This window comes from Phacochoerus africanus, chromosome 8 (genome assembly GCF_016906955.1).
Source record: "Phacochoerus africanus isolate WHEZ1 chromosome 8, ROS_Pafr_v1, whole genome shotgun sequence".
NCBI classification, from domain to species: Eukaryota; Metazoa; Chordata; class Mammalia; order Artiodactyla; family Suidae; genus Phacochoerus; species Phacochoerus africanus.
Genome location: NC_062551.1, coordinates 159378513 through 159397721, shown reverse-complemented (window position 1 = coordinate 159397721; position 19209 = coordinate 159378513). Strand labels below are relative to the sequence as shown.

The 19209-nt window shown below is 42.5% G+C and overlaps 1 protein-coding gene across 2 annotated transcripts in view; it reads left to right on the top strand.

Annotated features, from left to right (window-relative positions):
- The window catches only part of ZFYVE9 (zinc finger FYVE-type containing 9), a 188831-nt gene extending 169622 nt beyond the window's left edge, over nucleotides 1-19209 (top strand). For both annotated transcript variants that reach the window (XM_047789117.1, XM_047789116.1), the window contains 6 exons: nucleotides 4564-4714; nucleotides 7694-7774; nucleotides 10481-10643; nucleotides 14066-14171; nucleotides 16819-16995; nucleotides 18596-19209. In XM_047789117.1, coding sequence (XP_047645073.1) covers nucleotides 4564-4714; nucleotides 7694-7774; nucleotides 10481-10643; nucleotides 14066-14171; nucleotides 16819-16995; nucleotides 18596-18757 — 840 coding nt within the window. In that variant the 3' untranslated portion in view covers nucleotides 18758-19209. The remainder of the gene's footprint in view (nucleotides 1-4563; nucleotides 4715-7693; nucleotides 7775-10480; nucleotides 10644-14065; nucleotides 14172-16818; nucleotides 16996-18595) is intronic.

The window sequence follows — 19209 nt, the reverse complement described above, 5'->3', positions numbered from 1 at the left end:
GAAAGAAGCTAGACATAGTGGTCACACATTGTATGGTTCCACTTAGAGGAAATATCCAGAAAGCAGACAGAATGCAGATTGGTAGTTGGAGGGGGGAATGGAAAGAAAATAGTTAATGAGTAAGAGATTTTACTTTGTAGTGAGGGAAATGTTTTGAAACTAAATAAAAGCAGTTGTTGTACAACATTGAGAATGTACTAAATGCCACTGATTTGTCCACTTTAAAGTGGTGAATTTTATGTCATGTGTATTTCATTTCAATAATTTTTTTTTTTAGGCAAGAACAGACTTATTAGGATAAGATGCTTATAAGATATCCACGTGGGCAGGCAAGGAAGCTCTCTCAATACATTTTTTTAACGTAATGATGTAGGAATATAAAAGGTATCAGAACACTCACCCTACTGTTTTTCACAGTGTAGTACTGAAGTTTATAACATAAGAGGAAGAGGAGAGTAAAATAAGTTTCAAAGGATTGGATTAGAAAGTTTAACAGATGGCATGAAGAAAAAGATAGGAAATAAAAACAAACAAATTAGCGTTACCCTATTTCAGCTAGAAGCCAAATTTTATTTTATTTTACTTTTTGTCTTTTTGTCTTTCTAGAGCTGCTCTGGCAGCATATGGAGGTTCCCAGGCTAGGGGTCGAATCGGAGCTGTAGACGCCGGCCCACGCCAGAGCCACAGCAGCGTGGGATCCGAGCCGCATCTGCAACCTACACCACAGCTCAAGGCAACTCGGGATCCTTAACCCACTGAGCAAAGGCCAGGGATCGAACCCGCAATCTCATTGTTCCCAGTTGGATTCATTTCCACTGTGCCATGACGGGAACTCCAGAAACCAAATTTTAACGTCAAGAGAGTATAAGCTCAAATTTGTTTATTAGATACAAAATGGTGGCCGGTGAATTTTTCCAGGTTAGGTAAATTATCACCTTAAATCTCTTAATAAGACCAAAGAAAAATATTAGTAAGTGATTTCATTGAAGATGTCAAACATAAGTTAGTAAAACTAAGAAACAGTGGAGTTCATGTATTTATAGAGGAAAGCCCTCCTTCATATGGACATGGAAAAATAAGCCAGATACACTTAAATATGAGTTATCTTTTCTTTTGGTGCCATGTTTTTTTAAAATTACTCCATGAGTTTTATTGCATTTATAGTTGTACAACAATCATCACAACCAAATTTTATAGCATTTCCATCCCAAACCTTCAGTGCTTCCCCCTACCCCCCACCCTGTCTCATTTGGAAACCAAAAGTTTTTCAAAGTCTGTGAGTCAGTATCTGTTCTGCAAAGAAGTTCATTCTGTCCTTTTTTCAGATTCCACATGTCAGTGAAAGCATTTGATGTTGGTGTCTCACTATATGACTCACTTCACTTACCATGATAATTTCCAGGTCCATCCATGTTGCCAAAAATTCTGGTATTTTGTTCCTTTTAATGACTGAGTAATATTCCCTTGTGTATATGTACCACATCTTCTTTGTCCATTCCTCTGTCAATGGACATTTAGGTTGTTTCCATGTCTTGGCTTTTGAAAATAGTGGTGTAGTGAACATTGGAGAACATGTGTCTTTTTGAGTCGTGGTTTTCTCTGGATAAATGCCCAGGAGTGGGATTGCTGGATCAAATGGTAGTTCTATGTTTAGTTTTCTGAGGAATCTTCATACTGTTTTCCACAGTGGTTGCACCAATTTACAATCCCACCAACAGTGTAATAGGGTTCCTTTTTCTCCACACCCTCCCTAGCACTTACTGTTTGTAGAATTTTTGATGATGGCCATTCTGGCTGGTGTAAGGTGGTGCCTCATAGTGGTTTTGATTTGGATTTCTCTAATGATTAGTGATGTTGAACATCTTTTCATGTGTTTTTTGGCCACACGTATGTCTTCTTTGGAGAACTGTCTGTTTAGATCTTCTGCCCACTTTTTGATGGGGTTGTTTGTTTTTTTGGTATTGAGCAGTCAGAGGTGTTTATAAATTTTGGAAATTAATCCCTTGTCAGTCACTTCATTTGCAAATAATTTCTCCCATTCTGTGGGCTGTCTTTTCATTTTGTTTAGGGTTTCCTTTGCTGTACAGAAACTTTTAAGTTTAATTAAGTCCCATGTGTTTATTTTTGTTTTTATTGCCAATACTCTAGGAGGTGGATCTGAGAAGATGTTGCTGTCGTTTATGTCGGAGAGTGTGTGGTCTGTGTTTTCCTCTAGGAGTTTGATAGTGTCTGGTCTTATATCTAGGTCTTTAATCCATTTGGAGTTTGTTTTTGTGTATGGTGTTAGGAAGTGTGGTGCCATATTTTCTATTGACTTTTTTTTATTAAAGTATAGTTGATTGGAGTTCCCGTCATGGCTCAGTGGTTAACGAATCCAGCTAGGAACCATGAGGCTGCAGGTTTGATCCCTGGCCTTGCTCACTGGGTTGAGGATCCGGCTTTGCTGTGAACTGTGGTGTAGGTCACAGATGCAGCTCGGATCCCTTGTTGCTGTGGCTCTGGCGTAGACTGGTGGCTACAGGTCTGATTCGACCCCTCCCCTGGGAACCTCCATATGCCACAGGTGTGGCCCTGGGAAAGACAAAAAAAGAAAAAAGTGTAGTTGATTTACACTTTTGTGCCAATTTCTGCTGTACAGCAAAGTGACCCAGTCATACATGTATATGTGTCTTGTCTTCCATCATGGTCTCTCCCAGGAGATTGGATATAGTTCCCTGTGCTGTACAGTAAGACCTCATTGCTTATCCATTCTAAATGTAATAGTTTGTATTTACCAACCCCCAAATCCCAGTCTATCCCACTCTCTCCTCCCTCACCCTTGGCAACCACAAGTCTGTTCTCTATGTCTGTGAGTCTGTTTCTGTTTTGCAGATAGGTTCATTTGTGCCATATGGATTCCATATATTAAGTGACATCATATGGTATTTTGCTTTCTCCTGATTTATTTCATGTAGTGTGAGTCTCTAGTTGCATCCATGTTGCTGCAAATGGCATTATTTTGTTCTTTTTCATGGCTGAGTAGTATTCTATGTATATATATATATATATATATATATATATAATATCTTCTTAAAACATTCATCTATTGATAGACATTGATGTTGTTTCTATGTCTTGGCTATTGTGAATAGTGCTTCTATGAACATAGGGGTGCATGTATCTTTTTGAATTATAGTTTTGTTCAGATAATATGCCCAAGAGTGGGATTTCTGGATCACATGGCAGTTCTAGATTTAGTTTTCTGAGGAACCTCTATGCTATTCTCCATAATGGTTGTACCAGTTTACATTCCCACAAACAGTGTAGAAGGGTTCCCTTTTCTCCACACTCTCTCCAGCATTTGTTATTTGTATACTTACTAATGATGACCATTCTGACTGGTGTGAGGTGGTACCTCATAGTAGTCTTGATTTGCATTTCTCAAATAGTGATGTTAAAGCATTTTTTTACGTGCCTGCTGGCCATCCATATGTCTCCTTTGGAGAAATGTCTGTTTAGGTCTTCTGCCCATTTTTCAGTTGCGTTTGTTTTTTCGTTGTTGAGTTTTATGAGTTATTTGTATATTTTGGAGATTAGGCCCTTGTTCGTTGCATTGTTTGCAACTATTTTCTCCCAATCTGTAGGTTGTTTTTTTTAATTTGTTGATGGTTTCTTTTGCTGTGCAAAATCTTGTAAGTTTGATTACGTCCCATTGGTTTATTTTTGTTTTTATTTCTATTGCCTTCAGAGACTAACCTAAGAAAACGTTTGTACAGTTTATGTCATAGAGTATTTTGCTTATGTTCTCTTCCAGGAGTTTTATGGTGTCATGTCTTATGTTTAAGTCTTTAAGCCATTTTGAGTATTTTTGTGCGTGGTGTGAAAGAGTGTTCTAGTTTCATTGATTTACATGCAGCTGTACAGTTTTCCTAATACCACTTACAGAAGAGACATGGAATTAGAATTTCAGTGTATATATCTTCCAAGAGAATCCGGAAGTTTAATTTTTTTTTTTTCTTTTTAGGGCTGCACCCAAGGCATATGAAAGTTCCTAGGCTCGGGGTCAAATTGGAGCTCCAGCTGTCAGCCTGCACCACAGCCAAAGCAATGTGGGATCCAAGCCTCATCTGCGACCTACACCACAGCTCACAGCAACACTGGATCCCCAATCCACTAAGTGAGGCCAGGGATCAAACCCGTGTCCTCATGGTTACTAGTTGGATTCATTTCTGCTGCACCACAATGGGGACTCCCCGAAGTTTAATTAGCTAAACTAATTTTAGTTACTTGAGTTCATTGCAGCAATAAAAAGACAAAAAAATAAATGCAAAAATGGGTCTTTTGCTTAGGTTTCAACACAAATCACCTATAAACTACATAGAAAACTTTTGTGTATATTGAATTTTTACTTAATAGTGACTGATTTTTTTTCTTTATTTTTTCATTATTTGGTAGCTCCTTTGGCACTTTAATAAATAATAATCGCTTTTGTCTTTGAGAAGATGAAGTTGTGCCATGTCAGACCTACCAAAAGATGCCCATTCTTGGCAGAGTAAGAAAGTTAGCTCTCTTCTTTGATTGCAGATGATGAAAGCCATGAACAAGTCCAATGAGCATGTCCTGGCAGGAGGTGCTTGCTTCAATGAGAAGGCAGACTCTCACCTCGTGTGTGTACAGAATGATGATGGAAATTATCAGACCCAAGCCATCAGTATTCACAATCAGCCCAGAAAGGGTGAGTGTTTGGGATGATTGGGGAGGTTATGAGAATGGACGATTGTACTGCAGTTGGAGATTTCTCAGCCCCATACCCCTCACTGTCTACATCGGTGACCACAGGGTTTGATTAAATTTACCTTTAAAGCCAAGCCTATTCTCCAGGGTTATGTTGACTGCCTAAACAGCCAAACTTAGAGTTGCAAATGGGATCTCAGTTACTGAGGGGAATGTCTTGAAAATACTGCCTCAGGATGTTGACAGGGCCGACACTGACACTTGAATGTAGGAGACTGAGCCCCATAGAATGTGCTTAGGTAGAATTTAGGGCATTTTGGAGTTCCTTTAATGGCTCAGCGGTTAATGAACCCAACTAGGATCCATGAGGATGCGGGTTCTATCCCTGGCCTCACTTAGTGTGTTAAGGATCCAGTGTTGCCATGAGCTGTGGTGTGGGTCACAGACACGGCTCCGATCCTTTGTTGCTGTGGCTGTGGTGTAGGCCGGCAGCTGTAGCTCCAATTCAACCTGTAGCCTGGGAACCTCCATAGGCTGCAGGTGTGGCCCTAAAAAAAGCAAAAAAAAAAAAAAGAATTTTAGGGCGTTTTGAATGGCTGTACCCAAAGACTGTTAATTAGCAGGTTGACAGGATTCTGTAGAAAGCTTCTAGTTCTCTAGTACTCAGAATCTGGTGTCATCACTTAGGAGATTTTTAAAAATGAAAAATCTATACCTCAGATCTGCTAAATTGGAATTTGCACTTTAACACGATTGCTGTTTGATTCAGATGCACATGGGAATTGAAGAAGCACTGCTCAACCTATTTCCTCAAGTGCCTTATCAGGTTCTATAGATTTTTAAATATTCACATAAATAAATAAAAGTTTTGCTTATTATATTAGACTGGGAAATCCTGTGTTAAACAAGTTTAAGCAGATTGTTTTACCTTTTCATAAAAGGTATTTAGCACATATATATATTCAAATATGCGGTCTCAAGGTAGATGATAAATCCACTGTGTTCTCTATTGGCAAAATCATATCTAGAATATTTGAATAAGTTCTGAATAGCATTAATGTAATTGGTGATATCGATTGATAAAACTAGAGGGTCTTCAGAAGATGATTGACAGCCTATGAGAAGTTTGGAAAATCAAACTCTTGAGTAAAGTATAAATGTTTAACCTGGAAAAGTCTAGATTGAAAGAGGATGAAAAATAGCTGTCTATTTTTAAGATTTTTCTATTACATGGAAATAAGATTCAGCTTATTCTCTGTAGCTGCGAAAGACCAAAACCAGCATTAATGGTGACGGTTATAAGGATCTAGACTGGGGCTCAGTTTGAAAGCAGACTCGGTAGCACTGAGAGCTATCCAGAATAGAATGGGTCGCCTTGTGCTGTTGTGGGCTCCCCGTCACTAGGAGTCTCTGACAAAGGTGGGTGACACACCCATTAGAGATACTGTAGGGCCAACGGGTGGGAAGTGGAAATAGCTCAGGCCAATTTAAGATGTGGAGAAATAAAACAGTGCAGTGCACTTTTTGTTTTTGTTCCTGTTTTTTTCCACCCGCAGCACATGGATGTTCCTGGGCCAGGGATCAAATCCGAGCTACCAGAGACAACGCTGGATCATTAGCCTGCTGTACCACAGTGGGAACTCCTATAGTGTAGTTCTCATAAACCTAAATGTAATTAAATATTCTTTCTTTTATAAAGAGCTATTTGTCTTTTAGATAGTTTTTTTTAATATTTCCACTTGGTAAATAAAACTATTTGGCAATCAAATCTCCATATTCAAAACATATTTGATCTGAAAAAAACAATGAGGGAGTTCCCGTCATGGCTTAGTGGTTAATGAACCCAACTAGGATCCATGAGGATGTGGGTTCCATCCCTGGCCTCGGTCAATGGGTTAAGGATCCAGTGTTGCCATGAGCTGTGGTATAGATCACAGACATGGCTTGGATCTGTAGTTGTGGCTGTGGTGTAGGCCAACAGCTGTAGTTCCAATTCAACCCCTAGCCTGGGAACTTCCATATGCCCCAGGTGTGGCCCTAAAAAGAAAAAAAAACCCAATGAAGAGTTCCCTTGTGGTGCAGCAGGTTAAAGATCTGACATTGTCGCAGCAGCAGCTTGGGTCACCGCTCTGGCGCAGGTTGGATCCCTGGCCCAAGAACTTCTACATGCTGTGGGTGCAGCCAAAAAAGTTAATTTAAAAAAATTAAAAATTTTTAAAAGAATAAAGTAAGAGGAGTTCTCTTCATGGCTCAGCAGTTAAGGAACCCAACTAGCATCCATGAGGACATGGGTTCAATTCCTGGCCTCGCTCAGTGGGTTAAGGATCCAGCTTTGCTGTGAACTGTGGTATAGGTCAAAGACTCAGCTTGGATCCTTCATTGCTATGGCCTAGGCTGGCGGTTACAGCTCCGATTGGACCCCTAGCCTGGGAACCTCCATATACCACAGGTACAGGCCTAGAAAAAACAAAAAGATAAAAATAAAATAAAATAAAATAAAATAACAGTGAATTAGATCAGGGGTCAACAAACTTTTTTCTGGGAATGGCTAGATAATAAATATTTTAGACTTTGCAGGCCTGTGGTTTTTGTTGTCAACACTCTGGCATGATACTTCAAAAACTGTCATGGACCCTATATATAAATAAATTGATATGGCTGTGTTCCATAAAATCATAAAATTTTATTTACAAAAACAAGCTGAAGGCCAAGCCCTAGTCTTGACCACTAAGATTTCTTTGCTTCTTGATTGAAAGAAAAGCAAAACAAAATGGGGGAGTGTGTCTTAGCACCTCAGCCTCTAAGCTGTCGTTAGCATTTGAATTATTGGTTACTTGCATATGGCGGTGTATAGAGTCAGTGTTTTTTATTTTCTATATGATGGTGGTTGGAGTTCCCAGCTACCAAATACTTCATTATTATTCTCAATCCCTCCATCTCCAAGTCTTTGTTCACTAAACTCTTTCCGTTGCTATTTTAGTGACTGGTGCCAGTTTCTTTGTGTTCAGTGGTGCTCTGAAATCCTCGTCGGGATATCTTGCCAAGTCCAGTATTGTGGAAGGTAACGAATGAGTTACTGCATGTACCTTAGTACAGTCGTAATGATACAAGGGTCATGAATGGAAGCCTTGACACTTTGGCGTTAGACTTCTGACTCGTTTATTCAGTAGCATCTCACTCAACAGGTAATTAAAACTACCATAAGGGTGCCTTCTCTCCAGAGAAGGAAATAAGTGGTAGAAATACCATGGGACACCAACATAAAAATTAAGAGATGGCTTTTCAGAGAAAGACAAAATACCATGTGATATCACTTCTATCTGGAATCTAATAATGTGGCACAAATGAACCTTTCTATAAAAAAGAAAATCATGGACTTGGAGAATAGACTTGTGGCTGCCAAGGGGGAGGGAGAGGGAGTGGGTGGATGGGGAGCTTGGGGTTAATATATGCAGACTATTGCCTTTGGAATGGATTAGCAATGAGATCCTGCTGTGTAGCACTGGGAACTATGTCTGGTCACTTATGGAGCATGATAATGTGAGAAAAAAGAATGTGTACATGCATGTGTGACTGGGTCACCTTGCTGAACAGTAGAAAATTGACAGAACACTGTAAACCAGCTATAATGGAAAAAAAAAATCATTCTATAAAAACAACAACAAAAAAATACCAAAAAAAAAAGAAAAAGAAAAAGAAAAAGAGAGAGAGAAAGAGATAGCTTTTCAGAGCTCTGGAATAAGGTACCCAAGGGGACGTAGTCTGAGTTCAAATATATCATTGGGTGCGAATCTGTAAATATGCAGATGAATTTCAGCCCCTGTTATCCATGAGAATGCTGCAGTCACCATTTGGTGTACAGAATGATGCATTTGCTGCTGGTTTGCTATAATTAGATAGGACACATATCCTGACAAAAGTTAGTTTAATGAAAATCAGTGAAAGGCTAATGGGCATACTATTTATTGTCTTTGTCAATTATTCTTCACTGTATTTTGGTCTGGTTACTCTTGGCGCATAACAAATTAAACCAAAATTTGATGGCTTAAAACAGCTATTTTACTGTGCTCACTGATTCTTCTGCATCTGCCCTTGACAGGGCAATGTAGGGATGGCTTGACCCTGCTCAGTGATGTCTGGGGACTCAGTTGGAATGCCTGAAGGGTGGTTGTTACTTGATGGCTGAGAGCTAGAATTATCTTAAAGTTTGTTGACTTATGTATCTGGAGCCTGTCCTGGGATGATTTAAAGACCAGAAGTAGTCCCTGGAGTCCTTGCACACTGGACTCCTTAGCATGCAGCTTTGGGATGGTTGGACTTCTTACACGGTGGCTCGGGACTCCAAGCACAAGTGTCCAGCACAAGGCAGAAGCCTCATTGCTTTTTATGACCCAAACTCAAAAGTCCTACAGTGTCACTTCCACCATACTCTAGTGTTGGAGGTGGTCAAAAGCCTGCTCAAGGGCTGAGGACTTACTCTTTCTCGGTGGGGAAATGGGAAAGTAGCATTGTAGGAAAGCACGTGAGACAGGAGGTATTGTGGTCGTCTCCGGAAAATACAATCCGTACCCGCAGTGACAGGTTTTCATTTCCACGTGAGCTCACTCCAGCACCTGAAGAGCAGTTCTTCTGAGGGTGGATTTCATTGTGTTCATTGAAATACATAGATAATCTTGTGTATGTTAATAGAGATTGATTTTGATCTCCTTTATTGGTAAACTTAATAAAGCTGAAAGCGAAGAACAAAGCATGCTAATACTTCACAGCTAAATGTCACAACTGCAGAGCAGAACATGCTATTAAGAAATTGTTAGTAAATCTAGGTGTTAAGTAGTTGTTTGGTCTTAGCGACTAATTAATGCCTGTGTGATCAAGTATTGACTGCATTTGAAATCTATCCTGACAAGATGATTAAAAAGCACCCTTTAAATGTTGTCAAAGTGATGATTCAAATGGACACAGATCCTTACAAATGCAGAGTAATTATATTTTTAAATTATGTCTTCGGGTTAGGAATTTCTTAGCTCTTATGTTTCACTAAATGTGCCAGTAGAGCACTTGGTTGCCCATTTATGAAAATTTTAGTCATGCTCTTCAGAAATTATTTCACCTGACAAAATTTTGTATTAACAAAGCAGGTTAATTGCTCAGCATGTGACAACTTTCACCCTCAATTTCAGTGTTTGCCTTTGACTTGGGTATGTAGCAGCCCCTAACAGTTATAATCTGTTGGCTATATGATAGCCCAGGTAAAACGTATGCGTAGGTTGGTCTTACTGTTAGTCAGTACATGAATTTATTCCCCTTCCCAGTGATTTATTTAACAAACACTGGGCATTCACTGTATGCAATCATAGGACAGTGGGAGAGACAGAAATGCAAAGAAATAGATATGATTAGAGCATGATAAGTGTCACAGTGGAAACAGGAGCAGAATGCTCTCTGTGAGTCCAGAAGAGGGATGCGACTGTGCGTAAGTTTTCCCTTTGAACAGTCTCACGAGAAACTCTTAGTTGTGCCTGAAGTGAAATCCATAGGTAGGAGTTTTAAGCAGACTCCATCTTGGCCTTTGCTCTTTGTAACACCTTCAACCAGTAAGAGGTTCAGCTCAAAGAGCAAAACGTCTTTGCATCTGTCAGCTTTAGAGGGCAGAGCAGAGTTTTACATTTAACCCTAGAGGGATTTGCTCGGTGCCAGGAAGGGGTCTTATCTCCCCGCCCTGGCTTTGCACTGCTTCCATCTGTATTATCTTGGTGCTGATTCTCAGATGGCGTCATGGTCCAGATCACTGCGGAGAACATGGATGCCTTGAGGCAGGCTCTGCGGGAGATGAAGGACTTCACCATCACCTGCGGCAAGGCGGATGCGGAGGAGCCCCAGGAGCACATCCACATCCAGTGGGTGGATGACGACAAGAACGTCAACAAGGGGTAAAGGCGCTGAACTTCCCCGCTGCGGCGCTTCCTTCTGGGCCAGGCTCTGGGTTTTGTCTATCCTGATGTTTTATAACTTTACTGAAAGCCCTGCCTACAAGAAAGGACTGCTTTGTACAATTTGCACATGGAATTTGTATTTCTGGTTTCTTGGCTTAATTTCTTTTCTTCTTTTCTTTCTTTCTTTTTTTTTTTTCCTAGGGCCGCACTTGAAACATATGGAAGTTCCCAGGCTAGGGGTCGAATTGGAGCTACAGCTTTGGCCTATGCCACAGCCACAGCCACACCAAATCCTTAACCCACTGAACGAGGCTAGGGATTGAAGCTGCATCCTCATGGATACCAATTGGGCTCTTAACCTGTTGAGCCACAACGGGAATTCCTCTTGACTTAATTTCTAAAGCAGTTTTTGTACATGTTTTTGAAGGGAGGATGAAGGAAGGAGTTGATGAAACAAAAAACAATCCTTCTAAAGTTATTGAGATAATAGTAAAAGCCAAGCGTTTTATGGTTTACAGACCACGTCTACTAATATCGTTTCATTTGATGTAACAACTGTTGTTATTTCCACATTACAGATGAGTAAATAAACACCAAAAGGCTAAATGACTCCACAAGGCTTGGCAGTGGTGGGGATAGGTCTTAAAACCATCTCCTTGGGCTTCAAATCCTCTTTCCTAGTACATAGCAACTCTATTCTGATGGTTCAAGCCAAAAGCTTGTAGTCATCTTTGACACTTCTCTCGCACACTCTATACCTGACCCAGCAGTAAATCCTGTTAGCTTTACCTTAAAATATATCCAGAATTGTACTACTCTCTCTGCCTCTACTGCCATCATCGGGTCTACATTATTGCAGTAGCCTTCTAATTGGTTTCCTTGTTTCTAGTCTTGGCCTCCTCCCTCCCTCAACCTAGTCTGTTTCCACTCCAGCAGCCAGAGCAATGGCACTTCCTTGCTCAAGACCCACCACTGGCTTCCAGTATCATTCAGGGTAAAAGGCACAGTCTCTCATGACTTATAAGGCCTCACACAATCCCTCTGCCCACCCTCCTCTCAGCAGCACCATCTGCCTCCCTGCTTGAACACATCAGCTGTACTTCTGCCCTCAGAGCTTTGGACTCTATGTTTTCTCGGTTTATACTCCCTTCCTAGACAGCCACATGAGCTACTCCTTTCCTGCCTTGAGGTTTTTAATAAAATGTCACTTTCTCAAGAAGGCCTTCCCCGGCCAATCTGCTACATTTTAACCCTCTCAGGCATGTGCCCCTCCCCGCATTATATTTAAGAGCACCTATAACTCTCTAACATATTTTTACTTATTTATTTTACTATATTGCCCTTGGGATGTAAGCTCCATGAGGGCAGGTTTATTTACTGCTATGTCACCAGCACCTACAACACTGGCACTTAGTAGGTTCTGAAAAAAATTGATTAATTGAATTTCATATCAATTTTGTATCAAGCTTTCGCCCATCCCTCCTTCAGGCAATAATTCCGTGTTGGCTTCTGGAAGTGCAAAAATGAATTCCACATGGTCCTTGCTGACAAGTGACTCAGCCTGGTTTGGAAGATAGTTATTAATTAGTGCGACAGAGTATGGAAGATGCTCATAGAGAACCCCATGGGATACAGTGAAGATTAAAAAAAAAAAAGACAGGCGGAAACGTGGTAGAGGTGATAGGGCAGTGTTCAGGAATGGCCTCATAGAGGCGTATCTGGTGGGATAAGTCGACTGCGCCACAAAGCTGTGGCAGAGAGGGCGTCCCTGTCCAAGGCAGTTCAAGGGCATTGACAACATGGCATGCTGTATTTTTTTTAAAAGCTTTTAAAATTTTTGTTATTGAACAACAGAAAAAAAGCAATGTTTTCTAAACCAGTGAGTGCATTTGCCTATTTTACAAATAACCTTTCATCTTCCTGGGAAATTTAACTTCAAAATCAATTTGTGTTTCATTCTCTATTATAGTTGGTTATTAGGTTGCTGAATGTGATCTGATGAACAAGCATCTGTATTATCTATCACAGCAAATTCCATGGACATTAGGACAAAAAAAAAAAATTGGGTAATCTGAAAATCTGATGACGTAAGCTATTGGTAACTAAGAACAAGTAGGTTCCCCCTTCTTCCAACCGCCAGCGCAGGTGCCGTCTTAGGAAGAAGCACAAGGATCAGTCAGGGAAGGCTCTCAAGTCTAGGAGTTCCGTCTATAGGGTGTAGACTGAATGTTTTTCAGCGTGTCCCTCAGGGTCAGAGTACTTTTCTCAAAAGAGTGCCAGTCACCTGGGGTGCTCTGTTTTTTGACATTGTCTGATGAGTTAGAAATTAAACTTAACATTGGTTAAATAATTTTAATCCAGCCAAATAAAGAGAATCCTTGATACTCAAGTTTAGGTTAAATTTTACCTTTTACACCCAGAGATTCAAAAACATAAACAAGTCTGAAAATTGTTAGGAAAAGTTTGAAAGTTTTACAACAGTTATTTCGAGTCCTCATCCGAATGACTATGTATCTCCACATATTTGTACTGGCCGTATTTCGGAGAGGAAAAGGCTATACAGTGTGGCCTTTCTGCTGGGGAATCTAGGAGTGACAGTGTAGCACTGAAGGGAATTTGTTGTGATAGATGCTTGTTCATCAGTTCACACCAGCACTGTCTTCATGATCCTGCTTGGATAATGCCTTTAATCAGAAAACAGTTATTAAACTTCAGCATCCCAAGCAGTGTATCAGAACTGGGAATACAGCACACAGAGGCGAGCGTATCATATTCCCTCCCCTTTGCTTTTTTGTCTTTTTAGGGCCGCACCTGTGGCACATGGAGGTTCCCAGGCTAGGGGTCTAATCAGAGCTACAGCTGCCAGCCTACGCCACAGCCACTTGGGATCCGAGCTGCGTGTGTGACCTACACCACAGCTCACCGCAATGCCGGATCCTTAACCCACTGCAAGAGGCCTGGGATCGAACCCACAGCTTCATGGTTCCCAGTCGGATTCGTTTCTGCTGTGCCGCGATGAGAATGCCTCCCTCTCCTTTGAAAGTTCACTTGTGAGGCAGATACACAAACGTATGAGGAGTGTGCAGAGTGCTGGGGGGGAGGGAGTTGGGAGGGAAGCAGGGTGGGGCGGGGCCAGTGGTCACTGCAGGGAGGGAAGGGCAGTCCTGAGTAAAGTGTGTCTTTACATTCAAAGAACCAGCCCCTGGAATCATGGCTCCTTTTTCATATGTGTGTTCTTTGAATTAGCGTGTGGGCTCTTCCCTGAGAGCTCTGTTCACATATGTTATTGTGCAGTTTCGTCTTGTGTGATGTGGCACAGATGTGACCAACAAGGCCGCTGTAATTGGTAGCAAGACTTGATACGTGGTTCTTCTAATGTTAAGAGCTGCTTCCACCTCTTTCCTTTGCTTCTGTTTTAGTGTCATAAGTCCTATAGATGGGAAGTCCATGGAGTCTATAACAAGTGTGAAGATATTCCATGGATCAGAGTATAAAGCGAATGGAAAAGTCATCAGATGGACAGAGGTAAGGGGCTGAAACTTGGGCATGTGTGACCCCTCTGAGCACAACTTTTTGATCAGCCCAGAGACACATTCTGGGCTGATTCTGGAGGGTAAGAAAAAAAAAAATCTCTGTTTACCTTTCATATCGCAATTCCCTCTGGTCATTCTTAGCTCACTAGCAAGAAACTCAGCCTGCCGCAGTCTGAGGTCTCCCCCATCCTAGGAACTAGCTTTTAGGGATAGTGTTCACATCAGAATTCAAGAAGAGTGCTTCTCTGAAGGGTACATACCACCTCTGCTGGATTCTTCAGAAAGCTGGGCTGATTATGCTGCACTCAGTTATAACTGTCTTAGATAACACAGTCTTTAAAAATAGACTTATCTTGGAGTTCCCATCGTGGCGCAGCAGAAATGAATCTGACTAGGAACCGTGAGGTTGTGGGTTCCATCCCTGGCCTTGCTGAGTGGGTTAAGGATCCAGCGTTGCCGTGAGTTATGGTATAGATCATAGACGTGGCTCGAATCTGGCGTTGCTGTGGCTGTGGTGTAGGCTGGCGGCTACAGCTCCGATTAGACCCCTAGCCTGGGAACCTCCATATGCCATGGGTGTGGCCTTCAAAAGACAAAATAAATAAATAAATAAAAATAGACTTATCTTACCAATGAGAAAACTAAAGCTGAGAAACTAATTTGTCCAAGATTTCATGGCAAGTAAGTAATGGCAGAGTCCTAATTCAAACCCAGATCTGACCCACTCCTAAGCTCTTCCCCACTGTATTTTTCCTTAACTTGAAAGTAGTGTTGGAGGCTAACCTGGGAATGAGAGGAGCAGGGCAGGGGCCTATATATGTGTACATATCAGACAAATCATAAAGTTTATTTTCTGAGAATAAATAGGTAGGTCCTAGGTCTCTCAATTTCTTTTGAGCTTCATTTATACTTATCTTTAAAATAAAGCATTAAATCATTAGACCCCTAGGATTTCTTGCACCTTTAAAAGGCTTAATTTTTTAAAAATTTAACAGGTTCTGTGACATATAGCTTTCCATTTCACACACAAGGTAACTGAGGCCGAGGGAGAGGTTCCGTGCCTTACCCGAAGTTTGCTAGCTGATTTCTAATAACACAGAGATGGGAACCTGGTCCTTCAGTTCTTGAGATACTGTCCCAAGTGACTTACCTATCATACTAGTCCTGGTGCTTTGAGAAGCAGCCGAATGCGTTTACTTTCTTACTTTGTAACTATTATCCCTTTGGCATATTGTGAGTAGCATAGCGTCTGGAACATGTAAAACTCTTTATTTCTTATGGAGTAGTTTGACCTCTCTTCCCTTCTTTTTGCTTTGTTTTTCCCCTTTTTTCTCCCAGTAACCCAGTGACGTAGAGAGAGAACCCATCTCACTTATATACCAAGAAAGCAGTCTCAGGCCGTGTGACTTTGCGACCTGCCTAATGCTGGTCACTGGCAGATCAGGAGCAGAGGTCTCCTGCCTCCACTCCGGAGCCCTTCCTGTCACTTCGTGCTGCCACTCTCACTAGTGTACCTCAGGCATAGAGCTGCAGAGCCCTTGCAGTATTCTTAGCATAAGCCACTGACGGAGCAGTAAGCTAGGGGTTGGCATATAGAAGCATTGCATGTTTACATATCTGTATCTTCTTTTTTTTTTTTTGTCTTTTTGCCTTTTCTAGGGCCGCTTCCTGCAGCATTATGGAAGTTCCCAGGCTAGGGATCTAATCGGAGCTGTAGCCACCAGCCTACTCCAGAGCCACAGCAATACGGGATCCTAGCCACGTCTGCAACCTACACCACAGCTCAAGGCAACCCGGATCCTTAACCCACTGAGCAAGGCCAGGGATCGAACCTGCAACCTCATGGTTCCTAGTCAGATTCGTTAACCACTGCGCCAGGATGGGAATTCCTACATACCTGTATCTTTTATGTTTTGCTTTTATATCATTTCATTTTTACAATAGCCACAGAGGATAGGTGCTTCCCATTTTACAGAGGCAAATTTGGCATTAAGAAGCCAAAGGACTTGCTCATGACCCTCCTCTTCTGACCGGGACTCAGGTCTCTTTATTCCACATTTGCTGTGCATCTGCCTACACCCAGTGCAGTGCTCAGTTCAAAGGCACTGACACAGCTCTGGCCTCAGCAGTGACAGAGCCACGTGGAGGGAAGGGTCCTGTCTGTTATAAGAGGTAGAAGGCTCAGATTCTAGCCTTGGCCCTGAGCAAATCACCTCCTTTCTGTGAGTAATCAATAATATGAAGGGGTTGGGTCACACGATCCGTAAGGGCTGTTCTCTTAGATTCTGAGATCATTTCCTAAGAAAATTGTTCACATGTTAGCAGTTCCTTTTAGAAGTACACATGCAGAACGTAAGCCTTTCCTGGTTTTGAGTGGAATGTACCATTAAGACCATGGCCATGGCTTTGAGGGAAGATAGGGAGGTGGCAGCTACTCTTTTGTGGATGTGGAGACTCTGAGAGGTAAGAGATGGTTTCTTAGATGTAAGATGTCAATGCCCTACTTTTCTTGGCCCAAGGACTTGGTGGTGTCATGTCAGGTCTTCCTGCAGGTCTAGGGAATCACGGTGCTCACACACATGCGTTTCTTCCCACATCTCCTGGACATGGGTTACAAGTCTCTTTTGTTTGGGGAACAGGTGTTTTTCCTAGAAAATGATGAGCAGCACAGTTGCCTGAGTGACCCTGCAGATCACAGCCGACTGACCGAGCACGTGGCCAAGGCATTTTGTCTTGCTCTGTGTCCCCACCTGAAGCTTCTGAAGGAAGATGGAATGACTAAACTGGGACTGCGAGTAACACTTGACTCAGATCAGGTAGAGTCTTAGTCTTAGCAGGCCCTGGGCAGTGTCTGTGTTTTCTGACATGGGAGTTTTCCTGCTGCAATGCAGAGAGTATAATTCTCTGGACCTTGGGCCTGACCAGATGGAGTATTTGGCCTTCCCTCGACTAGTGATACTCCTGGATATGCTGCTTGGTCAGACTCTGTCAGAGCCTTCTGAACCCCAGCTTCCTGACCTGAATGTCTTGCAAGAACTTTTTCTCTTTTTAGCGTGGGGTCAGGAGAAGTGAGTGTGAGGACCTGCCACCCTGTGTGAATGTCATCGGGGCCACCCTTTGAGACTTCCCAACCCCACCCTGTGCGAATCATGCTGCCTCCTTTAGAGAGCAGGTCCCAGGCTGTTCCATATCCTGTTGGTTTCTTGGTTTTTGTTTGTGTGTTTCCCTCTTTTCACGGCCGCACCTGCAGCACGTGGAAGTTCCCAGGATAGGGGTTGAACCATAGCTGCAGCCACAGCCACACCAGATCTGAGCCGCATCTACATCCGCAGCAATGCCAAATCCTTAACCCACTGCGTGAGGCCAGGGCTCAAAGCCACATCCTCACGAACTCTGCGTCAGGTTCTTAACCTGATAAGCCACAGTGAGAACCCCCCATCCTGTTTTCTTAATCCAGCTACGGCAGGCTTCTGCTGACTGGCTTCTGGAGCTCCCACTCCTTACGGCTTTCTTACTGTCAACACTTCCATGCTAGTTAGAGGACCGGCCTTGAGCTATTTCCCCATTGGTTTTCTCATCATCTCGGGTCTCCTGTGGCTGGCCAGGCTTCCTTCCCTTACGTAACTTTTGTTACTGTTTGTAGTCACAAGCCAGTGCCCCTTTCCTTTTCCTGGTCTCCCCTGTGGCCTAGCACTCTAATCTCACTGGATTTCTTCTGAATTTTGGGTCCCTGTGCCATGTCCCAGTGCTCCTGCATTGGTGTGAAGTTGTGTCATTAACAGGGAAAATGTGAACGGTTATGTGTTTGGCTCCACTTCCTGAACAGGTACTTATTTTCTCCGTAAGCTCTCGCCCAGCACTGTACTAAGCATCCAGGGTGAAGCACAGTAGTTGTTACAGTCCTTTCTCAGATGGGACTGATGATCTGCCTAGAGAGAAAATTACCTCGCATAAAGCGATTTAAGAACAAGCATTTTCCTGCTAAATATGTGAGCCTTTTGAGGGCAGGGGCCTTGTTTACCCTTATCTTTGAATTCGTGTTTGTGGGTGCTCAGAAAATGGTGACATAGCTTCCTGCTGTGTTAAGGAGTCGAACCCAGTATATTTCTCATTTTAAACTTCACAACCAAATGTTTATGTGTTTCCTCAGACATTCTATGCCTCTCTTTGCGCCCTGGCCCCCCTTCCCGGGAAACTAAGGCCCTAACAGATAAAGTGTCTTGCCCAAGGCCTCACAGGTACCAGGTGAATAAATGATAGCCTGAGCGGTGACAGTTCAGGGAAGAGGAGGAGAAATCTGGGTTCCCTGCTGTGTGTCTAGCCCGCAGCCAAAAAGGACACCTCCTTTCCTGCTCAGCCCTCTGGAGGGATCTTCTCTGTCCAGTAACCTGTCATCCCCTTCTCTCTGTGGTGTAGGTTGGCTATCAAGCAGGGAGCAATGGCCAGCCCCTTCCCTCGCAGTATATGAACGACCTGGACAGCGCGCTGGTGCCGGTGATCCATGGAGGGGCCTGCCAGCTCAGTGAGGGCCCCATCGTCATGGAACTCATCTTTTATATTCTGGAAAACATCGCATAGACAGACAGGACTTCATTTTTCTGTTCAGACCTGTTGCAACAGCAGTCATACCCAAATCATTTGCACTTTAGAACTGGAAGATTAAGCTTTTGTTAACACTATTAATGGGGGGTGGGGTGGGGGTAGGGGTTCGGGGACAGGGGTGGGAAGGGGTGGTTGGGGGGACAGATGTTCCATAATTCTAAGTCTTCTATGCATTGTCCACCGAGAAGATCTGGGCGGCTTCTGTTATTGCACAACAGTTATGCTATCCTTGCAGCTAATCCTCTCCTGTTACTGTTTAGACAAGAATTCTGCTCCTGTTTTAAGACTTTGGGTCTTGTGCTCAGAAATGCTCAAATGGGTACAGCCATCACCAGGGGTGGGGTGGGAGGGCAGAGGGGAAATAAAAAATGAAGCATCAGTCTTGAACTCTTTGTACAGAATTGATATAAAAAGGAGTTTCACACTGA